This window comes from Lepisosteus platostomus, chromosome 3 (genome assembly GCF_059453375.1).
Source record: "Lepisosteus platostomus isolate fLepPlt1 chromosome 3, fLepPlt1.hap1, whole genome shotgun sequence".
In the NCBI taxonomy this organism is placed as follows: Eukaryota; Metazoa; Chordata; class Actinopteri; order Semionotiformes; family Lepisosteidae; genus Lepisosteus; species Lepisosteus platostomus.
Genome location: NC_142613.1, coordinates 32,685,330 through 32,709,084, shown reverse-complemented (window position 1 = coordinate 32,709,084; position 23,755 = coordinate 32,685,330). Strand labels below are relative to the sequence as shown.

General features: G+C 37.1%; 2 protein-coding genes across 3 annotated transcripts; one reads left to right on the top strand and one right to left on the bottom strand.

The window, feature by feature from the left end:
- The first annotated feature begins 223 nt into the window (after positions 1-223).
- tbpl1 (TBP-like 1) lies at positions 224-13,700 on the top strand. Its single transcript, XM_088625293.1, has 7 exons — positions 224-442; positions 1,539-1,729; positions 7,372-7,454; positions 8,420-8,483; positions 10,566-10,669; positions 10,748-10,842; positions 12,943-13,700. Exons 2-7 carry the CDS (start codon positions 1,595-1,597, stop codon positions 13,020-13,022), a joined length of 561 nt encoding a protein of 186 aa, XP_088481419.1. The 5' UTR covers positions 224-442; positions 1,539-1,594; the 3' UTR covers positions 13,023-13,700.
- A 134-nt stretch (positions 13,701-13,834) lies between these two features.
- slc2a12 (solute carrier family 2 member 12) lies at positions 13,835-23,605 on the bottom strand. 2 transcript variants are annotated; one of them, XM_088625292.1, is made up of 6 exons: positions 23,440-23,605; positions 20,817-20,964; positions 17,608-18,930; positions 17,127-17,249; positions 15,524-15,656; positions 13,835-13,995 (listed from the first exon to the last, which is right to left on the bottom strand). In XM_088625292.1, the coding sequence occupies exons 2-6, from the start codon at positions 20,920-20,922 to the stop codon at positions 13,920-13,922; spliced, it is 1,761 nt and encodes a 586-aa protein (XP_088481418.1). In that variant the 5' UTR covers positions 20,923-20,964; positions 23,440-23,605; the 3' UTR covers positions 13,835-13,919. The 2 variants fall into 2 exon arrangements, with proteins under 2 accessions (XP_088481418.1, XP_088481417.1); XM_088625291.1 differs by having other exon boundaries at positions 23,453-23,605.
- Between the last annotated feature and the right edge of the window lie 150 nt (positions 23,606-23,755).

The following is a 23,755-nucleotide window of genomic DNA, read 5'->3' as shown; positions in this document are numbered from 1 at the left end:
GGATATCCAGGTTTTCTACAAATGAACGTAGTATTTAATTTAATACAAAACATTATACAAAGCGTTCCATTATTGGTTTATTTTGCTTTTGCCTTAGTCCAAATAAACTTGTGTATGGTATGGTGTTTTCAGACAGGATCATATATGCAAGTGTCCTCCGAGTCCAGTACGTGGCGCTAGTTCAGTTTGAGCCGAGTATTTTCATTGGGCTCTCTCAGATCTTTTCAGCAGGACGTATTGGCTATCCAGGCGATCTCGTTGGTCTTTGTACGTTAGTGGTGCTGGCTGTTGTTTTTTTGTTTAAACTTTTAGTAAAATGCATGTGTGGTTTGTATACATTAAAGACATATAAAAACAGATTAAGGCGGTAACGAATTTATTTATTTTTAATGCAATGTAGCTAAGCAACTGGCTTAGTACTGTTCCAATTTAATGCTCAGAGGTAAGAAAACGTCCCCTTGTTTGATAATCATGTGTATATAGCCTGATTAACTGGGCGTTATATGGTTTATTGATCTACAAAACTGTCTTATCCCCCCTTTAAATATAATGATAATTGTTTTTTCAAGTAGATTTGCACACCTTTTGAGACTGAACTTGTCGGGAGTGTTGTAATCATTGTAGATGGCTGCAAAGGTATAAAATATATTACCTTTTATAACATTGTATCTTTAGGTTTGACGTGTGTAGCTGTTGGAGATTAATCTCGTCTCTGTTCAATAGATTATATCGGGCACATTACATCAGTGGCATACCAGGAAGTAGACTTTGTTTCTAGATGTGCTGTCTAATGATATAGATAGAATTGAATAACTTCCACAAGATCACTTTCAATAAAAATTGTAATTGTTGTATTCCCTATTTGAGTATCTATCGGTTTAGAACACCGCCTCAATGTGTTTAAGGACAGAGATAATTAAGGATACGGCGGTGTTGTATAATATGAAGTAACGTAAGTGGGTTGCCAGGTGCGGGCTTCGTGTCAGACGAGCATGAATTTTTACAAATTCTATTTCAGTAGGTGCGGTGAGATGAGTATAACGACAAATGCTTGGTAGCGCAGAAATCCACAAAAATATGGCATTTGCTATCAAAGAAAGCAAGAGCCTTAGCTATAAACTCCACTGTATTGCTTGCCGCTTGGTACAAACGCAGCTTTTGCCATACCAGTGAGAGGTCGCAGGCTTTATCATCATAATCATCATCGCGTTCCAGCGGTTTAAGCAGAAACAAGTCGAGTTGGACGTCTAATTTTCACAAATCATTCCTCTACCTTTTGGGATAATGCAGAATGACTTGCATATGTTATCTTCTTGTCGCCTAATAGACTGACATAGGGGACAAAATAATTTATGTAGTGCTCTGGCTTTCTGTAATGGCAATGAGACAAATTTAGTGTACAGGCCTATGCAGTGTCTGGAACTGTACTGCAGTAATCCTGAGATCTAGGTTGTATGATTTATACTTATGACTAAATGTGGACTTCTAACTGATTATAGTGAGAATAAGAACATATACGTGTTTTATTTGTTTTACAGGCCACCATTTTAAGCCCTGTTATGCATCTTTGAAGAGCTGACAATCACCTTTCCAAATGGAACCAGACAATGATGTTGCATTGGACATTATTATTACAAATGTCGTGTCTGTTTTTAGAACAAGGTGCCATTTAAATCTACGAACAATTGCACTGGAGGGAACAAATGTCATCTACAAACCAGATGTAGGGGTAAGTCCATTATTGTTAAGAAGTCATTTTACTCTTTCTGGAGTAATGATTGATAACCACACATTTTGGCTTTTTCTACATTTAGTACTGAGAGGTCTTTTAGACCTCAACAACACTTAAAGCAGGGTTCTCAGGCTGTTCCTGGAAGACTGCAGTGTCAACTGATTTTTGCTTCAACAAACCTCAATTTTATCTAGTTACTTTATTCTTTCCCTTTAAATGTATGCTTAACATGTCATTCCAGGTACAATTCCTTTCAAAAACAGGCCTGGGCTTGGCGGTCCTGAGACAGGGAAAGCCAGGTTGCTGCTTGCTGTATGTGTTGCTGGTGCCACCTACTGGTCTGTTTAGACCAGCATTTGTAAACCAGTCTCCCAACATAATTATGTAAGGACTGGGGACACTCGGGTATAGGAGGACTTGTCCTTTAGATGAGATGATAAACGAAGGTCCTGACTACTTGGTTATGAAAATCCCATGGCACTGCTTGTAAAAGTAGGATTGTGAGCCCAGGTGTGCTTGTTAAATTCCACTCTGGATTTGCATAATCTGGCCTCCCTAAAATTCCCTGTTAGTACAATATGGGAATATAATTTCTCCATTCTCCTTTGGATCTTCTCTGTAGTGGGGCAGCTGGCACATAGCTGGAGTGCACTTAGTGGTGAATGAAGTAGGTCCCTTCTTGTATGGAAAGTGCAGTCCTTGAGAATGAAAGGCCCTGTACAAATCCAGGGATTATTGTAATTATTAGACATGTTGCACCTAAAGAAAATTAGTAATCCTAGTTAAACAAGCTAATTAAAGTCATTCGGGGCTCAGGTGGAGCAAAAACCAAGAGACAATACGGCCCTCCAGGAATGGAGTGTGAAACCGTTGGTCTACAGCTTTCATTTTTGTGGGACTCGGGAGAGCAGGGCTGGCCCTGTAAGGAACAAGTGGAAGGAAACTGTCAGTAATGCTTTCTGAATTTTGGGAGTCATCAGTCAGGTGGTAAGCACAGCATGTGTTATATGTCTGTTCCTGAATATAATCTCTCAAGTCTTTTCAACTGCTCTTTAGCTATTTTTTTTCTATGTGCATTTCAAAGATTTATTTTCTGTATGTTTTACTTAGATGCATAATTTGATGGTAATTATTGAAAAGAGCCATGGCTCTGAACAGAGTAAGCAACTGCATGCGTACAGTGTAATGTTAGTGATACTAATCGTACCTGTAACAAAAGCCAAAGATGACAAAGTTATTTTAGTATTATATTTCATGAATGCATTTTAAAATACTGTTTAATGTTTGTGTTTGTAGGAGTCACTTCATTACTTCAAAGATTTTGAAGTATACATTTTAATAAGGGATAATACATCATAAAAGAAACAATTAAGATTGTGTACAAACAATATTTCCTCCCTTAAGTATCTGCAAAAAGAAGAGACCTGCAGTACTGAAGTGCGCCACTAGAGATCACTCTAACCTAAGTTCTAGCACAGTTTTTAAAGGACACTGATAAGTCTTTACATTTCCATTTTCCATTTGTAGTCCCTAAAAATAAATGCTGCAGGTTTTCTTTTTGTTTCTGATGTAGCGGTTTCTTTTGTTTTTTCATGCAGCTCTTTCTTTGTGATATTGGAGTTACGAATATATAAAACTGCAATTGGAAAAGGAATTACACAGTTACGGTCATGTTTCTTATCCTTGTGATGTTTTTTTTCTCTTTTGTACTTTTTATTTTCTGTGAGAGCAGTCAAATTATGTAAATTTTATTCTACACACTTTAATCACCATCTTAAGTCTTTGAATCTCTACATTTTTGGCTTAAATATACTTGTACTTTTTCTACAGTTTTTGCCTGAAACCAGAATTCACAGATGGATTGCATTGAATATTCTTTCTATTAATGATTTAGTAGAATACAAAAGTCTGTGAGTAACAGAAGCTGCACACCTTCAGTTCCATGTTTTCTTTGGCTCACAAGAAGATAAACAGTGGTGATGTGGGCAGGTTATTGTCAGTTACTGACACTGGGGCTTGCTTACTGTTGAGGCACTTCATTCCATCCATAACTGCTGCACTAACTGTGCCTGAAGACTTGAGATCCCTCCATCCATGCCATAGTCCTTCTATTATGATGGACCCTCCTTTCTTGATTTCAGCATCATGATGCTGGATAAAACGTTTGCTAAGGTGTATAGAAATCCTTGCTTTATTCCATGCCGATGAGAAAAAAGAAAACTCAACATTTCGGCCATGGAGCCTTCTTCAGGTGTGAGCCTCATACCCGAAGAAGGCTCCATGGCCAAAACGTTGTTTTCTTTTTTCTCTTTTTAGCATGGAATAAACCTATTTCTTGTTCCTTTGCAGCCTGCGCATGCTGACGCAGCTACCCACTTGAAATCCTTGCTTGCCTTTTCAGCTTAAACAGCATCTGGATTTGTGAGAGTGCAAGGACATTACTGTCATTACTGTCCAGCCATTACATGACATTTTCTAGTTTTACTCTAATGTAGAAGTGTATGTATTTTTTATCACTTAGACACTTCAGCTTTCCCAGATTTAAAATATGAAGGCTTATAGTATTAAGTATCCCAGTATTGCAAAATGAGTTAATCTGCTGATGCATTGTGTACTTACAGATTAAAAAATATTAAAGGTCATAGATTGATCATTTAATTAAAATGAATTTTTTGGAGGTTATCCCTACCCTAATTTTGGAGGGCTGATTTATTTTTTCCTTGGCTAGGTTTGCTTTTGCATGCATATTGTGAAATGCGTTGAAAGCATCCATTTTTAATCAGTGTGCGTTCTCTCTCAACTCAGTTATTTTGATCAGAAACCAAGACGTACTATTTGGTTCTGATTAAAATGTTAGTCCTGGGAGAATTGTTGGAGGATTACATGAACAGGATGCCAGAGTCTGTGATGAGAAAGTCCAAATTACCAGTAAATACAGAGGATCTTGGAGAATATTAAGTTGGCAGAGAGAAATGCATGATTCACTTGGAACGTATTTAGAAACAATTTCTTAATTAATCCACATCCCTCTGTTAATTTATTGGCTTTTAGTCTCATGCAAATTGTGCTAAATAGTCAATTTCAAAGTAGTGTCAGAATGAAATATGAGCCCAGGCCCTATTTGTCTTTCAATAGTGGAAAGCATAATTAGAAACCTACACCATCTGTTGATTCATGTTACCTGTCTTTACTCATCACTAGTTTGACATGCAGTGTGAGTAACATGCTGTCTGACCTTATGACATTTGGGCTGGTAGTTGAGAGCATTGCATGTTACTTCTTATTGAGACCGTGCTATTGAAGAACTTGTGAACGACACAAAGCTTGATCGTGGTTTTAAGGGGTGTACATTATGTCTTTTATCATGTCCACTAGCTACCATTTGTTTTGGAGAGAATAGAAGTTGGCATTAACCCAATGCACACATAGTATCTAAGGTTTTTGGAGTTTGTTATTCCACAATTTATCACCTTTCGCTGGCATCAGCAGATGATTTTCCATAATGTCTCACTAGTGGTGGTTGTCCACTTGTGATGTTGCTGCAGCAACGTAAAATCATTGTCCCATCTCATTAACGTGATCATTGTCTGCCACCCTCTCTTACAGCTTGACAGGTCACTGGAAGACATTGTATAACAGTCTATTCAATTTTTACAGCAATGACTTCATTAATAATTGGCTCCACCATTCTGTGGTGGTGCATACCTAACCCAGATCTTGAACAAGCAAGTCTGCAGAGACCAACACTCTTAACAGACAGTTTTCTAACATTATCTCTGATGAAGCAGGTTAATTGTGGACAGGGCAAGTGCTGAACAAAAGAGTATGGAGATTGCATGGGAAATGTTATAATGATGTCCATGTTGTATGAGGAGACTGACCGGTCCGAGAGTCCTTCCATTATGTTGCTGTGTTTTACAGACATCAAGAATAGCTCATTATCATGGTTTGGAATGATGATAGATAGCCACAGCAGGAACAGCAGTCCTGGTGAATTGATATGATTTAGATTTTTTACGTTTTTTTCCTCCCATCATAGCATTACCTTCATACACACTGCAGGGCTCACTCAAACATTGCTGTTAAAGAAAAACAAGCTAACACTATGTTGGGTCACCCTTTGTGGATCCTAGTCAACAGCTAACAAAAACCAGCTACATCAGCTTGAACATGTGTTTAACATGTTCCGTTAGGAAACCTTCTCTCCTTACAGTTGTGCATCTGTGATGGCTACTAAAATATTGAATCTGTGACTGTAAAATACACTCTACAGCTGTTGAAATTAGTGACACTAATAAATGTAAACCAGTTGGCATCAACTTCATTATTGGGTTGGAAACTCATGCTTCAGTATATTAATGATGCCTTGCAAAGTGCAGAAATGTATCAGAAGTTTTTTGTAAGTATAACTTAGGTAAATTTTGTTTTGTTTTTGGAGACCTGGTATATTCCAACAATATATCCCTTAGTGTCGTGATCCTTGGACTGCAGTATTTTGATTCAACTCTGTTCCAAGACCATGTAAGACAGTGTTAAGATCATATAGATTAGTCTTTCCTTTTTTACTTTTTTACATTATTCATAAACTCCAATTGGCAATCAGATTCACTTTTTATTTTTGGATTGTTGAACACCCTACCAATTTCTAAAACATATGTAAAGGTAATATACCTTGGCAACAGTGTGACCGTCCGTGAAAAAGTTAAAATGAGCCTTCTTTAAAAATATCTTTGATTTATGATGACATTTCTAGGACAGTTCTCAATGGCTGAGTTGTTCCAAATTCTATGCTCATGTAGTCACAGAAGGTAAATGATTGAGAGCTTTCACATCACATTAAGCCAGTGCCATTTGCTTTTAAAATTAATTTGCTAAAACAATAAAATGTAGGAACAGTCCTGTCATACAGAGGCTGATCATTCTGTTTTTAGAATGCATTTCACAGAAAGCAATTTGAGATGATGAAAGACTGTCAAAACCTTGTCCAGTTCTCCTGAACCTCCTTTATGAAGGCAGCTTAACATAAACCCTCAAATTTCACTTAAGGGCTTCAGAGCTAATGAGGGGGAGCTTGAATGGAGGATGGGGTACAGTGAGCTTCCTTGGGATGTTTTCTTTCAGTTTGCAAAGGAATTGGAATTGTTTTCACACCAGATGTCCAGAGTTACCTGTTAAGAATTTGTAGCAACAGTTCCATGAGTGTTTCTGTAAAGCTGTAGAAAAATAAACACGGATTTCTAGTGTGTTTTCAGCATTATGTAGTATTTTATTCCACAGTTAAATTAAAGCTGTCTACTTTAAAGCAGATTTTTATCATTCATGGTTTGTAGTATTTCCAATCAATTCTAAAGGTAAACAAATCTTAATTAAATAAGTGCATCATACTGATAAGTTCTCAAATCAGTGAATTGAATGCCAGCTAATAAACATTAGCAAACCTGTACATTGTAAAAGTTTCTTTGTAATTTTATGTTGGATTTCAAATTGGGGAAAACAAAACATTAAACAGGCCTCAGTTGTGTTGCTGGTGCTGAAGTTTCTCGTCACTGGTAATAGTGGGTTACAAAGGTCTGTTGGAAATGCATTTGAAGTGTGCTATTTGTTTCAACTTGAGAATTTCTTTGTATTGTCTTTCACAGAAGGTTCTGATGAAACTAAGAAAGCCCAGAATCACTGCTTCAATATGGTCTTCAGGAAAGATTATTTGCACAGGAGCTACGAGGTAACATTGATCCATTAAGATCATATAATACTCCAAAAACATGCTAGTTTTTGAAAATGCTTTGTGAGCAGTTTTTTTTTATTTTTCTTGTTTCCTTTTAACATTAGTCTTTCAGCAGTTTAACATAATGATGTTCACACTTAAACCTAGTGTCTGCTTCAGGTACAGAATCACAAAAGCGTGTCATTTTCATGTAATTTCTCTTGTTTGTGAGGAAACCTCACAACCTCCTAGAGGAGCTGCTTGACATTTGTAGTTTGTATTCACTGTCAAGCAGATGCAAATGTAATTGATTATCTTTTGAAACGGGTCTGGGCAGTCCCAGTCCTGCAGGGCAGGTTTTCTAGGTGTTTTCAAAGCACTTGCACCTGAACAGCCGGGATAAGATGTTGAAATTAGCCCCATTAAACCAGTGATGAGTTGATTTCGATTAAGATCTGGGTCATGATAAAAACTGGGCCCTCAGTGACCCCTGCTCCTCCCATATGTGAACAATTAGTCACACAAGTCCTGAGTTTACCCAGCATCTGCTTTCTTGTTGTGACTCTTCACTTTTTTTTAGTCAAATACTTGATGTGGCTTCAGCAGAGAGTATGAAAATGATATATTAACTTCATGATTGTTGCTTTATGACTTCTTTTATTACAGCATTAAACCCTTAATGTGGACTTGTGTGACTAATTGCTCAAATATGGAAGGGGCAAGTGGTCACTGAGGGCCCAGATTTCATCTTGACCAAGATCTTAATCTAAATCAACTCATCGCTGATTTAATGGGTTTAAACCCATTTGTAAAGCCCAGTTGTAAAAATCATTACAAATAAAAAATGAAACAATTAAATGTTCATATACCTTTCCTCTATGCTGTACAGGACTACTCTGCTAATCTGTTGCTGTCATTTAGACAGTGCAGATATTTTGTGCATTTGATGATGTACACATTCCTTTGTGTTGTTTCCATTTTAGTGAAGAAGAAGCTAAATCTGGTGCCCGGAGATTAGCACGATGTCTACAAAAACTTGGTTTTAAGGTATTAAACTTTTTAGGCTTCCAAGTAGTGAAAGCTTGTAGTGATCGAAAGGATTTTGACCTTCTCAGTTTTTAAACTGCTCCCGTGCAAAGACTAGGGAGCCCTCCAGACTTGGAGTCCTGAGTCAAGAAAGTGTCCTGACCCAAATATTGGAAAGCCTTTTCAAAATCTTGTTTGCCATTGCACATTTAACTGAAATTAGTATACTACACATGCCTTGCACCTGAGAAATTGCTGTTGTAATTGTAGTGCCACCAGAATGAATACAGGTAAAAATAGGATTCCTACATAAACCAAGATTGCTGACTGACAGCTGTTTTCTTTTCTTTTTCTTTGCTTGGTGAGCATACTGTTTTTGCTTAAGGACTTTTTGGCTAGTTAACTGCCAACTCGGTTGGTGTTGGATTTAGGGACAATGCAGTTAATATATTGACAAATGTTGTTTTTTTCCCATAAACCTCAATGGCTGCCTGATAGCCATTTCTTGCAAAACCCAAACTACTATCATTTTGAATAGTACTGTTGTGCTCATTTTTTTTAAACTTAGATTTCACCCAAATCTATATCAGAATGGCACCTTTCAATTTTGGGTTGCAGCAAGATCTAAAATACACTAGTTCATCACGTGTCTGGTGAAACACCCCATAATGCAGTTGTTGCTTTTAAGCTTTAGGTGTGACATTATTCTAGTGACAGTGCAAATTACTATACAGCAATGAGGTTTCTGTGAATGCTTCCTAACTTATTTTATCCTTTTCTGATACTCAACCTTTACCACAAAATTGCTTTGGAGAAAAAAAAATATTAATTTATTACAATTTGCTTAACAGTTCTACATTGGGAAAGTAGTTCAGGTGGGTAGCTGCGTCAGCATGCGTAGGCTGCAAAGGAACAAGTAATAGGTTTATTCCCTGCTGAAAAAAAGAAGAAAGAGAACACAACGTTTCGGCCGTGGAGCCTTCTTCAGGTGTGAGAGAGACAGGGCAGTAGGCAAAGGTAAAGTAGCGGGAGAACAAAGGTTGAGAGGGAGGAGGAGTGAGAGGCGGGAGCAGGGGACAGAAAGAGAGGCCAATCAAGAGGTGTGAAGTCTTCACACCTCTTGATTGGCCTCTCTTTCTGTCCCCTGCTCCCGCCTCTCACTCCTCCTCCCTCTCAACCTTTGTTCTCCCGCTACTTTACCTTTGCCTACTGCCCTGTCTCTCTCACACCTGAAGAAGGCTCCACGGCCGAAACGTTGTGTTCTCTTTCTTCTTTTTTTCAGCATGGAATAAACCTATTACTTGTTCCTTTACATTGGGAAAGGACCCTTTTAGTGGAATTACAGTTAACTCAAATTTTAAACTACCAATGTCTTTGGAACTGCTACATCTACTGACTTGAAACATGACAGGTTTCATCACACCAAAACTTCCTTTAGGCTTAAATCTCATGTTGCAACAACACTCTTATGTCCACAATGAGTTAGCACTTCCTTAGTAGCTTGCTTTTCAAAACCTGTTTGGCTGACTTTGGAAACATCATTCCAGTTTTTCTTTTGTTTACTCAAGCTGTTGAAGTAAGTGGGTCAGGAACTGCTTGGAAGCCTTTAGAGACAACAGTACTTGTGTTTAAGTAGTACTAAAATTGTCCTTTAGATGAAATTATGGTGTTTTAGGGGAGCAGAGAGAAAAGAGCTTGTGATCTGAGATTTCAACAACTCTTCTAATTTTAATCTTTTCCCACACAAGAAAATAGGGAAGCCTACAGCATTAATTTGAAAACAGTTTAATTTTCAGTTATTTTTGTTTATACTGTCTGTTGAGCTACAACTGTAAATCTTTAACACCTTAGGCATAGTAATTGTGTATAGTACTTGCATGAGTTACTTTTAAACAAACCGTTCTACCTTGAAATATTAAGAGTAACATCAATAAGAGATTTATTGCATTTTTTCCATTCCCAAGTCTTAGACAACTCCTGAAAGTATTATATGAAAAGATCGGTTTTGTGCTAATGAAAAGAGAAACCATTTTAAAACAAATTGCAATAATCTGAAAAAAAAAACATTGAAACATTGAATTTGAAAATGTTTTCTTCCTTTAGGTGAAATTCACAGATTTTAAGATTGTTAATGTGTTGGCTGTATGCTCAATGCCCTTTGAAATCAGACTTCCAGAGTTCACAAAGAAAAACAGACCTTTTGCTAGGTAAGACTCTTGCACGTTTTAGCATTTTGTGTTCAGTATAATTTATAACTGTTAAAGCAGCTGTGTGTTATCTTCCAGTTATGAGCCAGAATTGCACCCTGCAGCATCATACAGGATTAAGAATATCAAAGCTACCCTACAGATTTTCTCAACAGGAAGCATCACTGTCACAGGTAAAGATATTTTGTATAGAGTGATATATACTCATTTGTTGGTATGAAATGACAGTAACGTAGCTCCCAAAAACATATATACAGTGCCTTGCAAAAGTAATGAATCTCTTCCCATTTCACATTTGGATTAATTATAATATTATTAATGAGTTTTTTACTCAAAATTGTAATAATCATACTCAACACTGTTAAATGTGAAGGAGTTGAAATGTCTGGAAAATCGGCAAAGAAGTTGTATTAAGTAAAATTTACTTAATTGGGTAAATAACTGTCCTACAAAGCAAGTATTTGGAGGATGTAATGGTTTTTGAGAAGTACCAGCTTCAAATAGTGGGGTGCTGTAAATTCACTCAGTCATCATCAGAAACCTGGTCCGGTTCTGATAAGCTCATTGGGGATCATTGGTAGACTGCAATCAAGCCTTACCATATTTTCTCATACAGTCGGGTCTAGACTGGACTGCTTTATTCTTGTCAGACCACTTTGGCCTGTGGGTCATCGGTGCTTCCCTTCCACCTCAACACACTTTCTGTCTTCCAAGATTATTTTAAAAAATTGTTTTACAGGATGACCGCTCAACTAGGGCCTTTTTTCCAGACCCATCAGTCTCATTGTACTGACCACCTAATATATACAACCTTCTCGTCCACAGTTCCCTTAACCACCCTTAGGCCATTTCCATGCCAAGCACCTGCTGTAATAGAAGTCTCTGTATCCCCTGCAAATGTATATGGCCATTTCAAGAATATCTGGAGAGCAATCTCAATTATTGTATATCTTACAGAAAGTGCCCTGACATTCCCATGAACAAAACGAAGGCAGTTGGCAAGTTGTTTCATGGAACCTATCAAAGCAATGAGGATCATTCCAGCATGGAATTAACCTTTACTTGTTCCAATGAGGATCATGACAGTTTCCCATATTATTTCTCCCAGACATGCTTGCACTCACCTTTCTGTCCTCTTATAGGGTTTCCAGAAAGACATTAGAAGCTAAGATTATCCTTAAACTTGGATGACACATTCTACCATCTCTGTGTGAATTCCTCTCCAGAACCTCTGCTGTGATGAACAGATTTTAGCTTTTCACACTCCTCCCCCAGATCTCCCTTTGTTTGGACACTCATTCTCACCTGCTGTGCCCATTCTCACATTCCGCCCATTGTCCTTTCCTTCGCGAGATTTGGGATTTATATCCCTGCACCCTTTCTTAGTCTCCCTCACACCTGAAAGAGATTCCACTTCTTCACTTTTTCCCACTGCTCTTCCATGTAGAATTACTTCGATAATAATAATAATAATAATAATAATAATAATAATAATATTTAGAACTTTTGCTTGTTCCTTCTAAATATGAAGCTCTTTTTTTTAAGTGCCCCAGTTGCAAGCTGACGCAGCAACAAGTTTTGGAAACTTTCTAGGGGTTACTTCTGCAAGGCACTGTGTATTTAAGGAACCATATAATATGAAAATAATAATGCTCCAGTGCAGCGTGAGTTTTAAGAAGTGCGTAAACAAATTCCAGTTCTAATATAGGCTTATTAAAAACTAATCCAGCTGGTATTAAATGTGCTGTTCAAAAATATTCCAAGAATTTCTCTTCCATGTGTTTTTTTCCCCAAACACTTGCAACAGTTCTATTTTAGAAAAACTCTTTTGCAACCTGACACCACGGTTCTCATAGACAAAGCTTCCCAAAACTGACAAACCAGATTTAGTTGGACTGAACTTCTGACATTAGAGGATATACATCTCTTAGAAACACTTGCTTCGATGGTTTATTGAGTCATAGAGAATAATTAATTACAAATGGGCAGGGGTCTGCCAAACAAAATTTAAAGAAACCTTATTTTGTAAGAGCACGAGAAATACCTAATAAAGGTGAGAGAGGAGCCACTTATTCCACATACAAAATCTGCTAGCCTGTTGAACTTTTACCATGAGTTGTTATGCGTTACTGTAGGATAGTGTGATTTTCTGTGAAATGCTAATACTCCCAAGTTAGAAAATGACGTGTTCTCATTAATTGTTTTTTATAAATAAATGTGATAGTATAGTTATCCCTTTAACCCTGTTTTTTCCCTTTTTTGTGTTTTGCCAGCCCCAAATGTACAGTTTGTTGCGGCAGCTGTTGAACAAGCCTATCCTTTGTTGTCTGAATGCAGGAAAATAATCAGATAAAAATGGGGATGTCTTTGTTTTTAAAGCACCTTATTCATTATGACATTCTGTATGTTTCAGACAAGCTGATACTTTTGTTAATTTTGTTTTCTGGCGAGGTACTGCTTTCTGTGGTACACAGTTATGTATTTCATTAACAATGCGTTATTGTTCAGTGTCAACAGGAAACACGGATATCAGATTGTTTGAAGCAATGTAACATACTTTAATGTAATGCACTTCATGTAAAAACAGCAACATTCTGAGTGAGCATGTAGATTTTACTTTAATCTTTTCTCTGCATGATCACCAAAGAACAAAACTTTTTTTTTAATCAAATTTTTAAAAATTCTTAATGATAAAAAGCAATATGTGACAGGTGAACAATTGTTTGAAGCAACTAGTTTTTTTTCCGTAGATCCTTTTGAAAACAGTTCTAGATATTCTCCCTTTTATTTGAATGATGTTTTTATTCCAGAAACAAGAGATACACAATGTTCATGAAACATCAACATGACTATTCTGCACCGTGTATTTATCAAAACAAACACTAAATTAATAACTGATTATCCATTATGGGGACAACTGTTACTAATATGGTAACAGCTTCTTGACAAGAACACTTGTTGTATTGTGAAGGACGTGTTTTTCAGTATGTTTATGAATTTTGTATTTTGTACAATAAAATATATGATCTAATACCTGAATTTTGACTGCTATTTATGCTTTGCAAGTGTATTGCTTTTGATTTTAAAAAGGTCCCTGTCTCTCTTCTTAGCTTGTTTAAAATGTAGATAAGCTACAGAGTTTAACTGTCATACAGGACATAGACATTAGTTCTAAGGCTTTTATTTCATAATTACATTTTCAGACATGAATCACTTCTGAGGTAAAATGGTTAGGTTTATGCGTTATGCATCATTTATTACATTTGATTTTCAAAATTCCTGTCTTAGGCATAATCCTGTAGCATATACAGTCTTCAGAATGGTTCCTGGAAAATAAACAGAAATGTGATTTAATACTTCCCTTAAATAGACTACATTTACAATAACTTGCAAAAGTATTCAACCCTTGCCATGTTGTCCCATTCTGTGAAATTACAAAGTTATGCATTGACATTTTTTAAACTTAAGTTTATTTTAAAAAACTGAATGTTCAAACTAAATGTGCAAGGATGAGTTATCGTGAATGTTGGTAAAAACTAAAGAAAAAAAATATTATTAGTATTCACACCCGTGAACTCAATATTTGTTGGAAGCACCTTATAGTCCAAAGGTTTTTGTCTAAGATTTATGCCTGTATCGTGCTCCATCTATGTTCCCGTCAGCCTTGACAAGCTTCAAGTAGTACTGTAGTGTAATGCTGCCACCACCATGCTTGACAGTTGCTTGTAGGGATGGTATTGACTGAGTGGTGCTTTGTTGGGTTTTCTTCAGATGTTTCATTTAGGACAAAAAGTTGAAATTTTGTCGTCTCATCACAAAACCTTTTTCTACATGTTTGCAGTACCACTTAAATACTCAGCCGCAAAATGCATAAGGGATTTGAGATGGGTTTTCCACTAAGCCATAAAGGCCAGTGGAGTGACAATTACAGTACATGCAGCACATTTTCTCCCATCTAACTGAACTCCATTAGCCTCTCAGTTGCAGCCCCATACCCTTTTCCTCCTTGCTCAGCTGCTAAGCCCCACTAGGATCTGTCTGGGTGGTATGATTCACATTCCACTTCATATGATTGGCTTCACAGTGCTCAAAGGGGTATTCATTATTTTTTTCATTTTTAGATCTTTTGTCTAATCTGTCCTTTTTTACAAGTTCGCTGTATTTATTTATACAAGAAGTTCAGGTGGGTAGCTGCGTCAGCATGCATAGGCTAGCAAAGGACCAAATAATAGGTTTATTCCATGGTGAAAAGAGAAAAAGAAAAGGTTTCAGCTGTGGATCCTTCTTTCTTTCTTGGTCCTTTATTTATACAATATTTTAAATTTTGAAACCTCCTTGGTCTTCATGGTTAAACTTTGCTTTAAAAATTCACCAGCTGATAGCTAGTTAATTCTTTTTTTTACCTTGAATGTGTGCAGTGTCCTGACTGCAAGCTTTAAAACAACAAAATGTGAAAATTGTGCGAGGGTCTGAATACATTCACAATGCACTCTCCTTTATCTCAACTGCTCTGTGTTCCAAGATAATTAGCACATTTCAAGGCATTCTCATGTGAAACAATCACTTAGTGAAAAAAAGATTCTTTTTTGTAAACATACCGTATTTCCAAGCAACTGTTTTACAAAATACTAAAAAGGTGTCGGAAAGAAACAACAGTACAACTGTCGGGATAGACCAGCTTCTACATGCAGTTCAGACTTATTAAAATGCTTTATATTAACTGTATAAGGCTGGAGTAGACAAATATCATTTACTTGTAGTTGTCAAGCAATTCCATCATGACTGTTTTGTAAAAAACATTTTCTTTTCACCCTTAGGTAAAGCAGCAAATAAGAATTTTAATGAAATACTTACTTTCTGGCCAATTCCATTGATATCTCCTCTAGTGACAATCCCTTAGTCTCTGGGATGTACAGAATGACAAAAACCAGAAGTGCAAAACTCATCACTGCATACATGAATATTACATTTGGAAGCCCAGTTTTTTCTGAAATAAGAAAACACGGATTCAACATTCATATAAAATGTGTGTGAAGTGAAGAAAAACATTTTGAGAGTTAGACTTTCTTTAAAACTTGGTAATTACTGCTGTAACATCAATTTCCCTACGGGATCAATAAAGTCTTATCTATCGAAAGAGCCACTGGTAATATAAATGACAAAACTCCTTATTAAAAAACTTTTGAAGCTTACACAAAAAGAAACAAAAACCAAATATATCTCTAAGTGAAAGCTGGACATGGGTTTAGGATTCATGTCACTTTGTATCCATTGTTGCTAACATTCATATTATGTTAGTACGTACTGTACTTGCTCAAGGCTGATATGAACTCAGGATAAATTGTCAGCTTAAAAGAACAGAAGGGTTTCTACATAAAAAAGAAATAACACAGCACAAGGAGCAGACAAATACGTGTCTAAGACTTGGCAGAGCCATGTAGTGTCAGTTGGTGAAATCAAGAGGTAAACAATCTGACGATACAGTTAACTTTCCACTGAATGTAATGAAATGTTACAAGATTAATGTACCATGGTCTTCTCTTCAGTAATGCGAACATTCAAACTATGAAATACACTGTGGAATAGTTAAACTAAAGTTCGTCTGTTAAATTGATTAAAAAATATGAGGTGGTGCAAGATAAATTGTTTCATTCTGCATTTTTCTCTCTAATTTTACAGTTCCGGTTACTGTGTGTTAAATGTTGAAGAACCGTGCTGAAAGTACCAGAAATAATGCTCCAACAATTCAGATACTGTCTATAGGAACTATCGCTTTATTGATCAAAATCATTAACGGTATAAAATGTACAGCACTGCAGGTTGTTTTTCCTGTTGTCAGGTTGTCAAAACATCTCCCTGCATTTTCTTCATAAACCATCACTTCAAAGAATAAATAAACGTGGAAGAAAAACAAGTTGTTTTTTACATCCAGTACTGTTTTGCTTGGCATCCTAGGAAACTTCATTGAAATGTACACCCTATCGCCACACAGTTTAAACTCAGGATCAACTAAAGTACTAGATCTGGTCTCAATTCTTAATGATCACTGGAAAGCCTTCAAAATCTAATAATGAAAATCATTTCATCTGTATACAATCCATTACTCTCAAGGAGTAAAGACTACAGCAAAGGCTATTGCATTTCTTTTTCTCTATTATATTTCCTTTGTCATCTGACTTCAGCCAGACAGCTCCTGGGCTCAGTTCTGGACTAGGAGCCTTCTGCGTGTAGTCTGTTCTCCGTTTCCAAAATGTGCTCCAGTTTCAGTCAGCCAAAGACATACTGGCAAGGCTCTATGATGTCCCTAAATCCTCCCTGTGCTTTTGCATGTGTGCCCTGCAACAGACTGGTGTTTTGTCCAGTGTGTTTTACTGTGCTTACCCAGGTTACCCTTACCAGGAATAATAAAAGATGAGACATTTTGCAGTTGGGAAAAAAAAAGGTTTGTGTTTCTTACCTGTTATAGTCAGAAATGTCATTGAAATGATTAGGTTAATACCCCAGTTTATTACTGAGGCTGCAGACATTGCCTTGCCTCTGATCCCCATTGGAAATATTTCACTAAGAACCACCCACACCACTGGAAAATAAAACAAAGAACAGAACTGAGATTATACAAGTCAGAACATGAAAGAAACAGCGTTGCAATCTACATGTACCCCATGCCATATGAAACGGAATTCCATTAATGTCAAGTGATTTAGATATATTTTAAGCTCAGCAACCCAGAAGTCAGATTTGGAAAAATAGGTCACACTAAATTTTCGCTACACTCACTCAAATTGCAGAGTCAACAACATTCATGGAAAAAATTCCTCACAGGACTTAGGACAGCTGTGTCAGCAGTCAAGTATGCAAAACTCTTACTAGTATCCATTTACACATTATGCGAGTCTGAAATTGAACACAAAATAGGCTTTTTTTGAAAATGAACTTACTTGGACCAAGACTTATGGAAAATGCAGCAATGTAAACCAGCAGGCTGACCAGGGAGAGCCACTTTAAAGTACTTGATACTTTGGTACTAAATAAACCTGGATTTGGACCCTTAACAGGATTTGTAATATTCCACTCATCATCCATCAACAGTCTTTTGCTTGAGGTGGTTAAATTCACAGTATTTGAGAGATCAGATGAAGAGTTTAAAGCCTTGTTTAAAACACTTACTCCATGAACTGCAAAACCAGCGGTTGAATTGTGCACCCAATGAGTCTGGTTTAGACTGGAGTGGCTGTCGCAGACACTGGTGACATTTGTGTGGCTTTTCAGAGTTACGACTCCCAGAGTTGTGAGCGAAATAGTCATTAGAACGGCACCGATGCTCAGGAAGGTTTTACTGCCTACACGGTCTACGAACATGACTGCTGGGATCGTGCAGGCCACTTTCACAGCTCCCATGCCCGCCGACGCAAGAGTAGCTGCTTCGTTGCTGTGAAAGCCGACAGATTTAAAAATAGTGGCAGCGTAAAACAGAACGTTGGGTTGCCCGGTCACTTGCTGAAAGAAGACCAGCGCCACACCTATCAGCAGCCTGGTCCTTATGTTGTCCTTTGACCTGAACAAGTCCGAGAAAGTGTACTGGCTTTCCTCTTCCAGGATGGTCTGAATGCTCTGTAGTTCCTCCTCCACCGCGGAAGAAGCCCTCAACCTTTTTAGGACGGCACGAGCCGCTTCGCTTTGACCTTTCTTGACCAAGAAACGGGGGCTCACAGGCAGAAAACACATAGTCCCAGCCTGTAAGACTGCGGGAGGAATCACAATCCCAAACATGTATTTCCAGCCATCGGAAACGGAGGCGAAGACATAACTGAAAACAAAACTCGTGAGAACCCCAATTACAACCATTAGTTCGTACAGTGAGACCAAAAGCCCCCTTTTATTTTGGGGTGCAATTTCCGCTATATAAAGGCACGATGCAATCCCTGACAGGGCTACGGCCATTCCCACCATGATGCGGCCTATAATGAGAGCTGTGTAAGAGACAACACATATCATGAGGAGGGTTCCAATTACAACAAGAAAGGTGGTTACAATGATAGAAAACTTTCTCCCATGCTGGTCTAGCAAAAATCCTCCACCAAGAGAGAGTAAAAGGGCCCCAAATAACAGAGAGCTAACCACCATTTCCTGTTCCTGACATGTGAGGGATAATATGTCCTTTAGTTGGAGGAGCACACCAGATACTACTCCCATTTCGTAGCCCAGCATGAATCCACTAATAGCAGCAATCACTGAGGCCAGGAAGATGAAATTGCCACACCCTAAAAAGTTGAAAAAGAAAAACAAATAAGCAGGAGAAAAAAGGAAAGATGATGTCATTAGCTATGTCCTCTGAAAAACTTTTACCCCAGGCACAGACAAATACATTGTTCGCATGTTCCCAGAAAAAGCACTGCTGAACAACAAGTGGGTACATGGGCAGCTCCTCCATAGTTAGTAAAAAAAACTTGTTTTGATAATTGTTCTCCTTCAACTGTTTTCCTTTCCATCACAAAGGTGATAGGTAATGCCCATCTTTTAAAAAAAATGCAGAAATGCTTCCTCAACCCTACATGTACGAATTTCTGTGAAGTTTTCTCCCCAACTGTAAACACATACAGTAAGAGCTCTGGAGAGTTTACTCTGGAATGTGGTTATTAATTCGTGTGACCAAGATTATTCCTGCAGGGAGTAAGCAGCTTAGGCGAGTGCTTCAGCAGTTTACAGCCTGGCCTTCCTGAGGCTGGACTCTCACAGAAAAGTTTTACTTCAGTTTAGTTTTTACCCAATGCCTTTGCAATCTCAGACTGATCACACAGAAAGCTGTATTTAAAGTTACTGATGCTGCTAATTATTACAATATGAATTATGCTTTTGTCCCAGAGGTTTTCTGTTACCAAGTTTTGTTCCAGCTGGCTTATACAACAGCTTTGGAATCCACAACCCCTTGCACGCCTTTTTTTAACCTACAGTATCAATATATTCAAAGGTAATCACAGTACAAATGTTCAGGTGGCTGTGACAGTATTAGTATTAGCTAGCACATTTCCATTCATTCATTTTCTACGCACACACAGTGTTTCTGGGGAGCCAGAGCCTATCCTGGCAAGCAACGAGAGCAAGGCAGGAAGACAGTCCATCACAGAGCAGGCACACACTCACACCAGGGCCAGTTGTCCCAGATTTTTCCAGGGCAATTAACCTAGCAACACTGTTTGTTTGGATAGTGGGAGCACCCAGAGGAAACCCACGTGAACACAGAGAACAAAAACACACCTTGCAAATTTTTTACTTATCAGCTGTCTCAATTTGGATGCATATAGTGAAGACAGATTGTCACGTTGTATTACTGATTTGTTTCATTCCTACACTTTGACAAAAGAGAGGATCCTTGGTTCTGCAGCTTTTCATTTTATTAACAAATTACACATTTGTAAGTTTTAGAAACAACTCCCACTGTAAGCTGTGTTATGAATATATTCCAGCATGTGCTTATATGAAAATGTGTTGTTACATTACTAAGTGAATGAGATGTATTTTTGTACCATATTTAATTAAAAACCTTGTCACAACCATTTCTTTCATTCAAAAATATAATTATGTGCAGAATTTATTTAACCCCAGAGAGAGTGGGCATTGTCTAAGGCCTTTTAATGAACAGAAATACTGAAAAAAACATGAAAAATAGGGTATAGTGCTGAATAAGATTATTTAGAAAAGAATGGACTGAAATGAAATTAAAATGTCAAAATGTGTATTTTTGTTACCAGTATATGTATCAATGACTCCTGTCTGCCATCAATGCATTCATCATTAATTTGTTTATCTGAATTGTCCCTATGTGTGTCAAATATGTTTAAAACCTAATGCGTGCCAAAGAGACAAAGGTATGGAAAAGAAAATATAGTATTATTAAATTGATAATTGTCCTGATGCATTTTTGGGAAATAAGCTGTAATACACGTCAGAAAAAACATTGAGCCAGAATACTTTTGAACGTTTCCTCTATGATCTGTCTTAAGAATAACATTTTAAAGGTTTTGAAGGACTGACCATGTGAAAACTAAAACACTAAATGAGAATCATAAAAGATTAGTCTATTTAATAACATTCAAGAAATAATCTTTTGTTAGCATTTCCTTGTATGCTGGATAGCTGAGACACTTACCTGACTTCTTGATTTCTACATTCTTCTCAGGAGATATTTCTAAAGTTTGATCTTTTGTAAAAGTCCAATATTTATAGTTTCCTGTGACAGTGCCATCAAGATCCATTCTTTCACTGATTTTTTTTTCCAGTGCCAGCTGAGACTCGTTCTTACAAGGTGAAGCAAAAGAAAACAGAAAATTGTGATTTTTTAAAATTACAAACACCTCTTAACACTTATTACTCAAACATCTACTAAACCCTTATTACTTCTTGACTTAGAAATTGTAGGATCAAACACTATTTTGATGTCTAAAATGTAAGTCAAAAATAATATTTTGTGGATTAGCAGTAATACCCCACAAAACGTTTTTGTTAACAATTAAAGAAGGATAGAACATAAACACAAAAATGTTTAACAGATTTAAAAACAATATATGTACATTCAATCCATAAACAAACCAATATTACATTTACAGTGAATATAGAGAGAGTGATTTCAATGTTTTAAAAATTGTCTTCATGAATGTAAATTAGAGATAGTGTTCCATAATGAAAGTACTATTTTTGTTCCATGATCAAACAGCAGCTGATGACACTATTAACGATACAGATCCCATGTAGAAAAATACAGAGAATACTGTCACATTGAGCCACGTGTTTGATATCCATGGGGTAAGGGCTTCAGTCTAGACACGACTGACTTCATCCACTCACAGAAACACCAGAATGATGGCTTTTCTCAGGGATCAGTCTTAGCACCTTCTCTTTTTGAGGCATACAGAAATTGCTTGTCTGTGACCAAGACAAGTCTGTGCCTGTGGCAGCTTGTGACTTCTCCACTCAGAATGACATATTTACTAGTGACATGTAGTATATCTCAAGAGTACTGCCTGAAATGGTGCCTTCAGTCATCTACTTCAAAGACTGTCTTCAGTGTTTTTCTTTTGAACAAAACCAGTGCCTTTCATGAATTCTTTTTTTATAGAAGTTTACTGTGATATAATAGGGCAAAAATTATATTCAAGATAGGTGTAGAAATAACTGTGAAAATGTAATAGATCATGCACAGGAATGGCAATGCATGATACTAACTGTCAAAAAAGGAAAGTATACATTCTGTAAGCAGGCAAATCACGGGACAACAGTTAAACTACATGCATCCATGTGGTGCACTTATAGAATTATCACCATTATCCTTAATGGCTAATTCTCCCCTTCACCACTCACTATCCTACAAAAAAACTTCTCCCATAACATCACTTAAAAACATCACAACATGAAATAACCTACCAAACCTGAGGCCTCAACTTTACACTCATCTGCACTTACAGTCAGCTATTCAGTTACAGCAGAATACTGTGCTCCTGACACGGCCCACTCATAGCATAATAAACTTTCACCCCTCCCACCAACAGCAATCCTCCGATTCACTGGTTGGCCAAGCCTTCACCATACAGACACTACTGAAAATACCTCATTAGCATATTATACTTAACTTATTGGAATACTATACCTCCAGTCAATTTCGACCTGTTCTACCACCAACAGTACAGTTTCTTTCAAGGTTATTAATGCGATCATTCATTCTGGGCTTCTCTGACAACAAACTAGCTCAATAAGTTGAAAGTTGATGCTCAAGAACAACATTTCTATCCCTGAAGCATTATATCCAGGATATATCTACTTCCAAACGAGGCCTGAGTCTTCTTAGGTCCATAAATAAAAAAACAGTTTATTATATTCTCAAAAATGTGTCAAGAATGACTAAAGTTTGGATCCATGCACTTTTGTTTCTTCCTCTGGCTCGTGTAAAAAAGGGAAGAAAATAAATGATTTACTCAAAATGCACTACTGAATTCTGAAAAAGAAAACAAAATAACAAAACCTTTGAAGTGCTCCACTAATCCTGTTTATTAGAAATTAATTTCATTATATGGAATAAACATTATTAGTTTGACGCAAAAGAGAATGTGAGATTTCTGAGCAAAGCCAGAGCCATAATTGATGTTATGCAAAGACACATGTTGCAAAATGTTATATATACGTCGAAAAATATGTTTAAAGGCATAGAATAAAAATATGAACGGTTTTAAAATTCATTTTTTTAGTTTCGCATTACTCTTTATTAGTTCCAGCTTGTTTCCTGCTTTTCCAGTCGAACGTGAACAATTGGAAAAAAAACTCTATTTTACTCATTTGTAGAACACAGTACTGCTGCATTGGCGTCTTGCCGTAATCTTAAAACATATTATTTCATTTTTTGATACTAATACCATCCCAGGTGAATAGCAAAACAATAATTGTGGGAATCATGAATAACTACGAGCATCACCCTGCCTTTCCATCATCATTCGGGGAGGAGCTTCACTCCAGAGCAGAGCCTAAGGCCGTCTCAAGTAAAGCAGTATTGCAACGTACGAGAGCTACAATAAGAAAGTACAAACCAAGTGTGCACAGTGTCTCTTTACAACAGTTTTCATTCGGTTATTTCACTGAATACTGATTAATGCCATTATCATCAATAAAGTTAATTGGACTTTTCTAAAGAGTTTCTGATTTATAGTAAAACAAATCTTTAAAAAATTATAATTAAAAAAATAGGAAATGCAGCACTGAAGAAATGCAAACTATTTACAGCTTACAATGTTTTCTTACCTATCCCTGTCGTTTGCAAAACATGAATAGCTAGTTGCCGAGCATCATCGCTTGTTTAACGTGAAACCTCGTTTGTTGAACTTTGTAGTTGTCCTGGAAAGCACATACTGATTCCTTGTTTTTAAGAGCTGGTCCGCAAGACTCCGCCCACCACATACTGAATATTGAACACAGGAAGCTCATTTTAAACTGTCCCGTTTATTCAATACAGACGTCACAATGCTTTAAATATGACGAAAGATTACACTACATACTACGCGACAAGTGATTTAAATTTCAAACAGGCGTAAAATGAACATTGTG

Coding starts and splice junctions, on each gene's coding strand:
- tbpl1 (XM_088625293.1), top strand. CDS start 1,595: ATGGAACCAGACAATGATGTTGCATTGGACATTATTATTACAAATGTC. Junction 1,730..7,371: donor TCTACAAACCAGATGTAGGG/GTAAGTCCATTA, acceptor TGTCTTTCACAG/AAGGTTCTGATGAAACTAAG. Junction 10,670..10,747: donor AAAAACAGACCTTTTGCTAG/GTAAGACTCTTG, acceptor GTTATCTTCCAG/TTATGAGCCAGAATTGCACC.
- slc2a12 (XM_088625292.1), bottom strand. CDS start 20,922: ATGGATCTTGATGGCACTGTCACAGGAAACTATAAATATTGGACTTTT. Junction 15,657..17,126: donor GACATTTCTGACTATAACAG/GTAAGAAACACA, acceptor TTCTTATTTCAG/AAAAAACTGGGCTTCCAAAT. Junction 13,996..15,523: donor TCAATGGAATTGGCCAGAAA/GTAAGTATTTCA, acceptor TTTATTTTCCAG/GAACCATTCTGAAGACTGTA.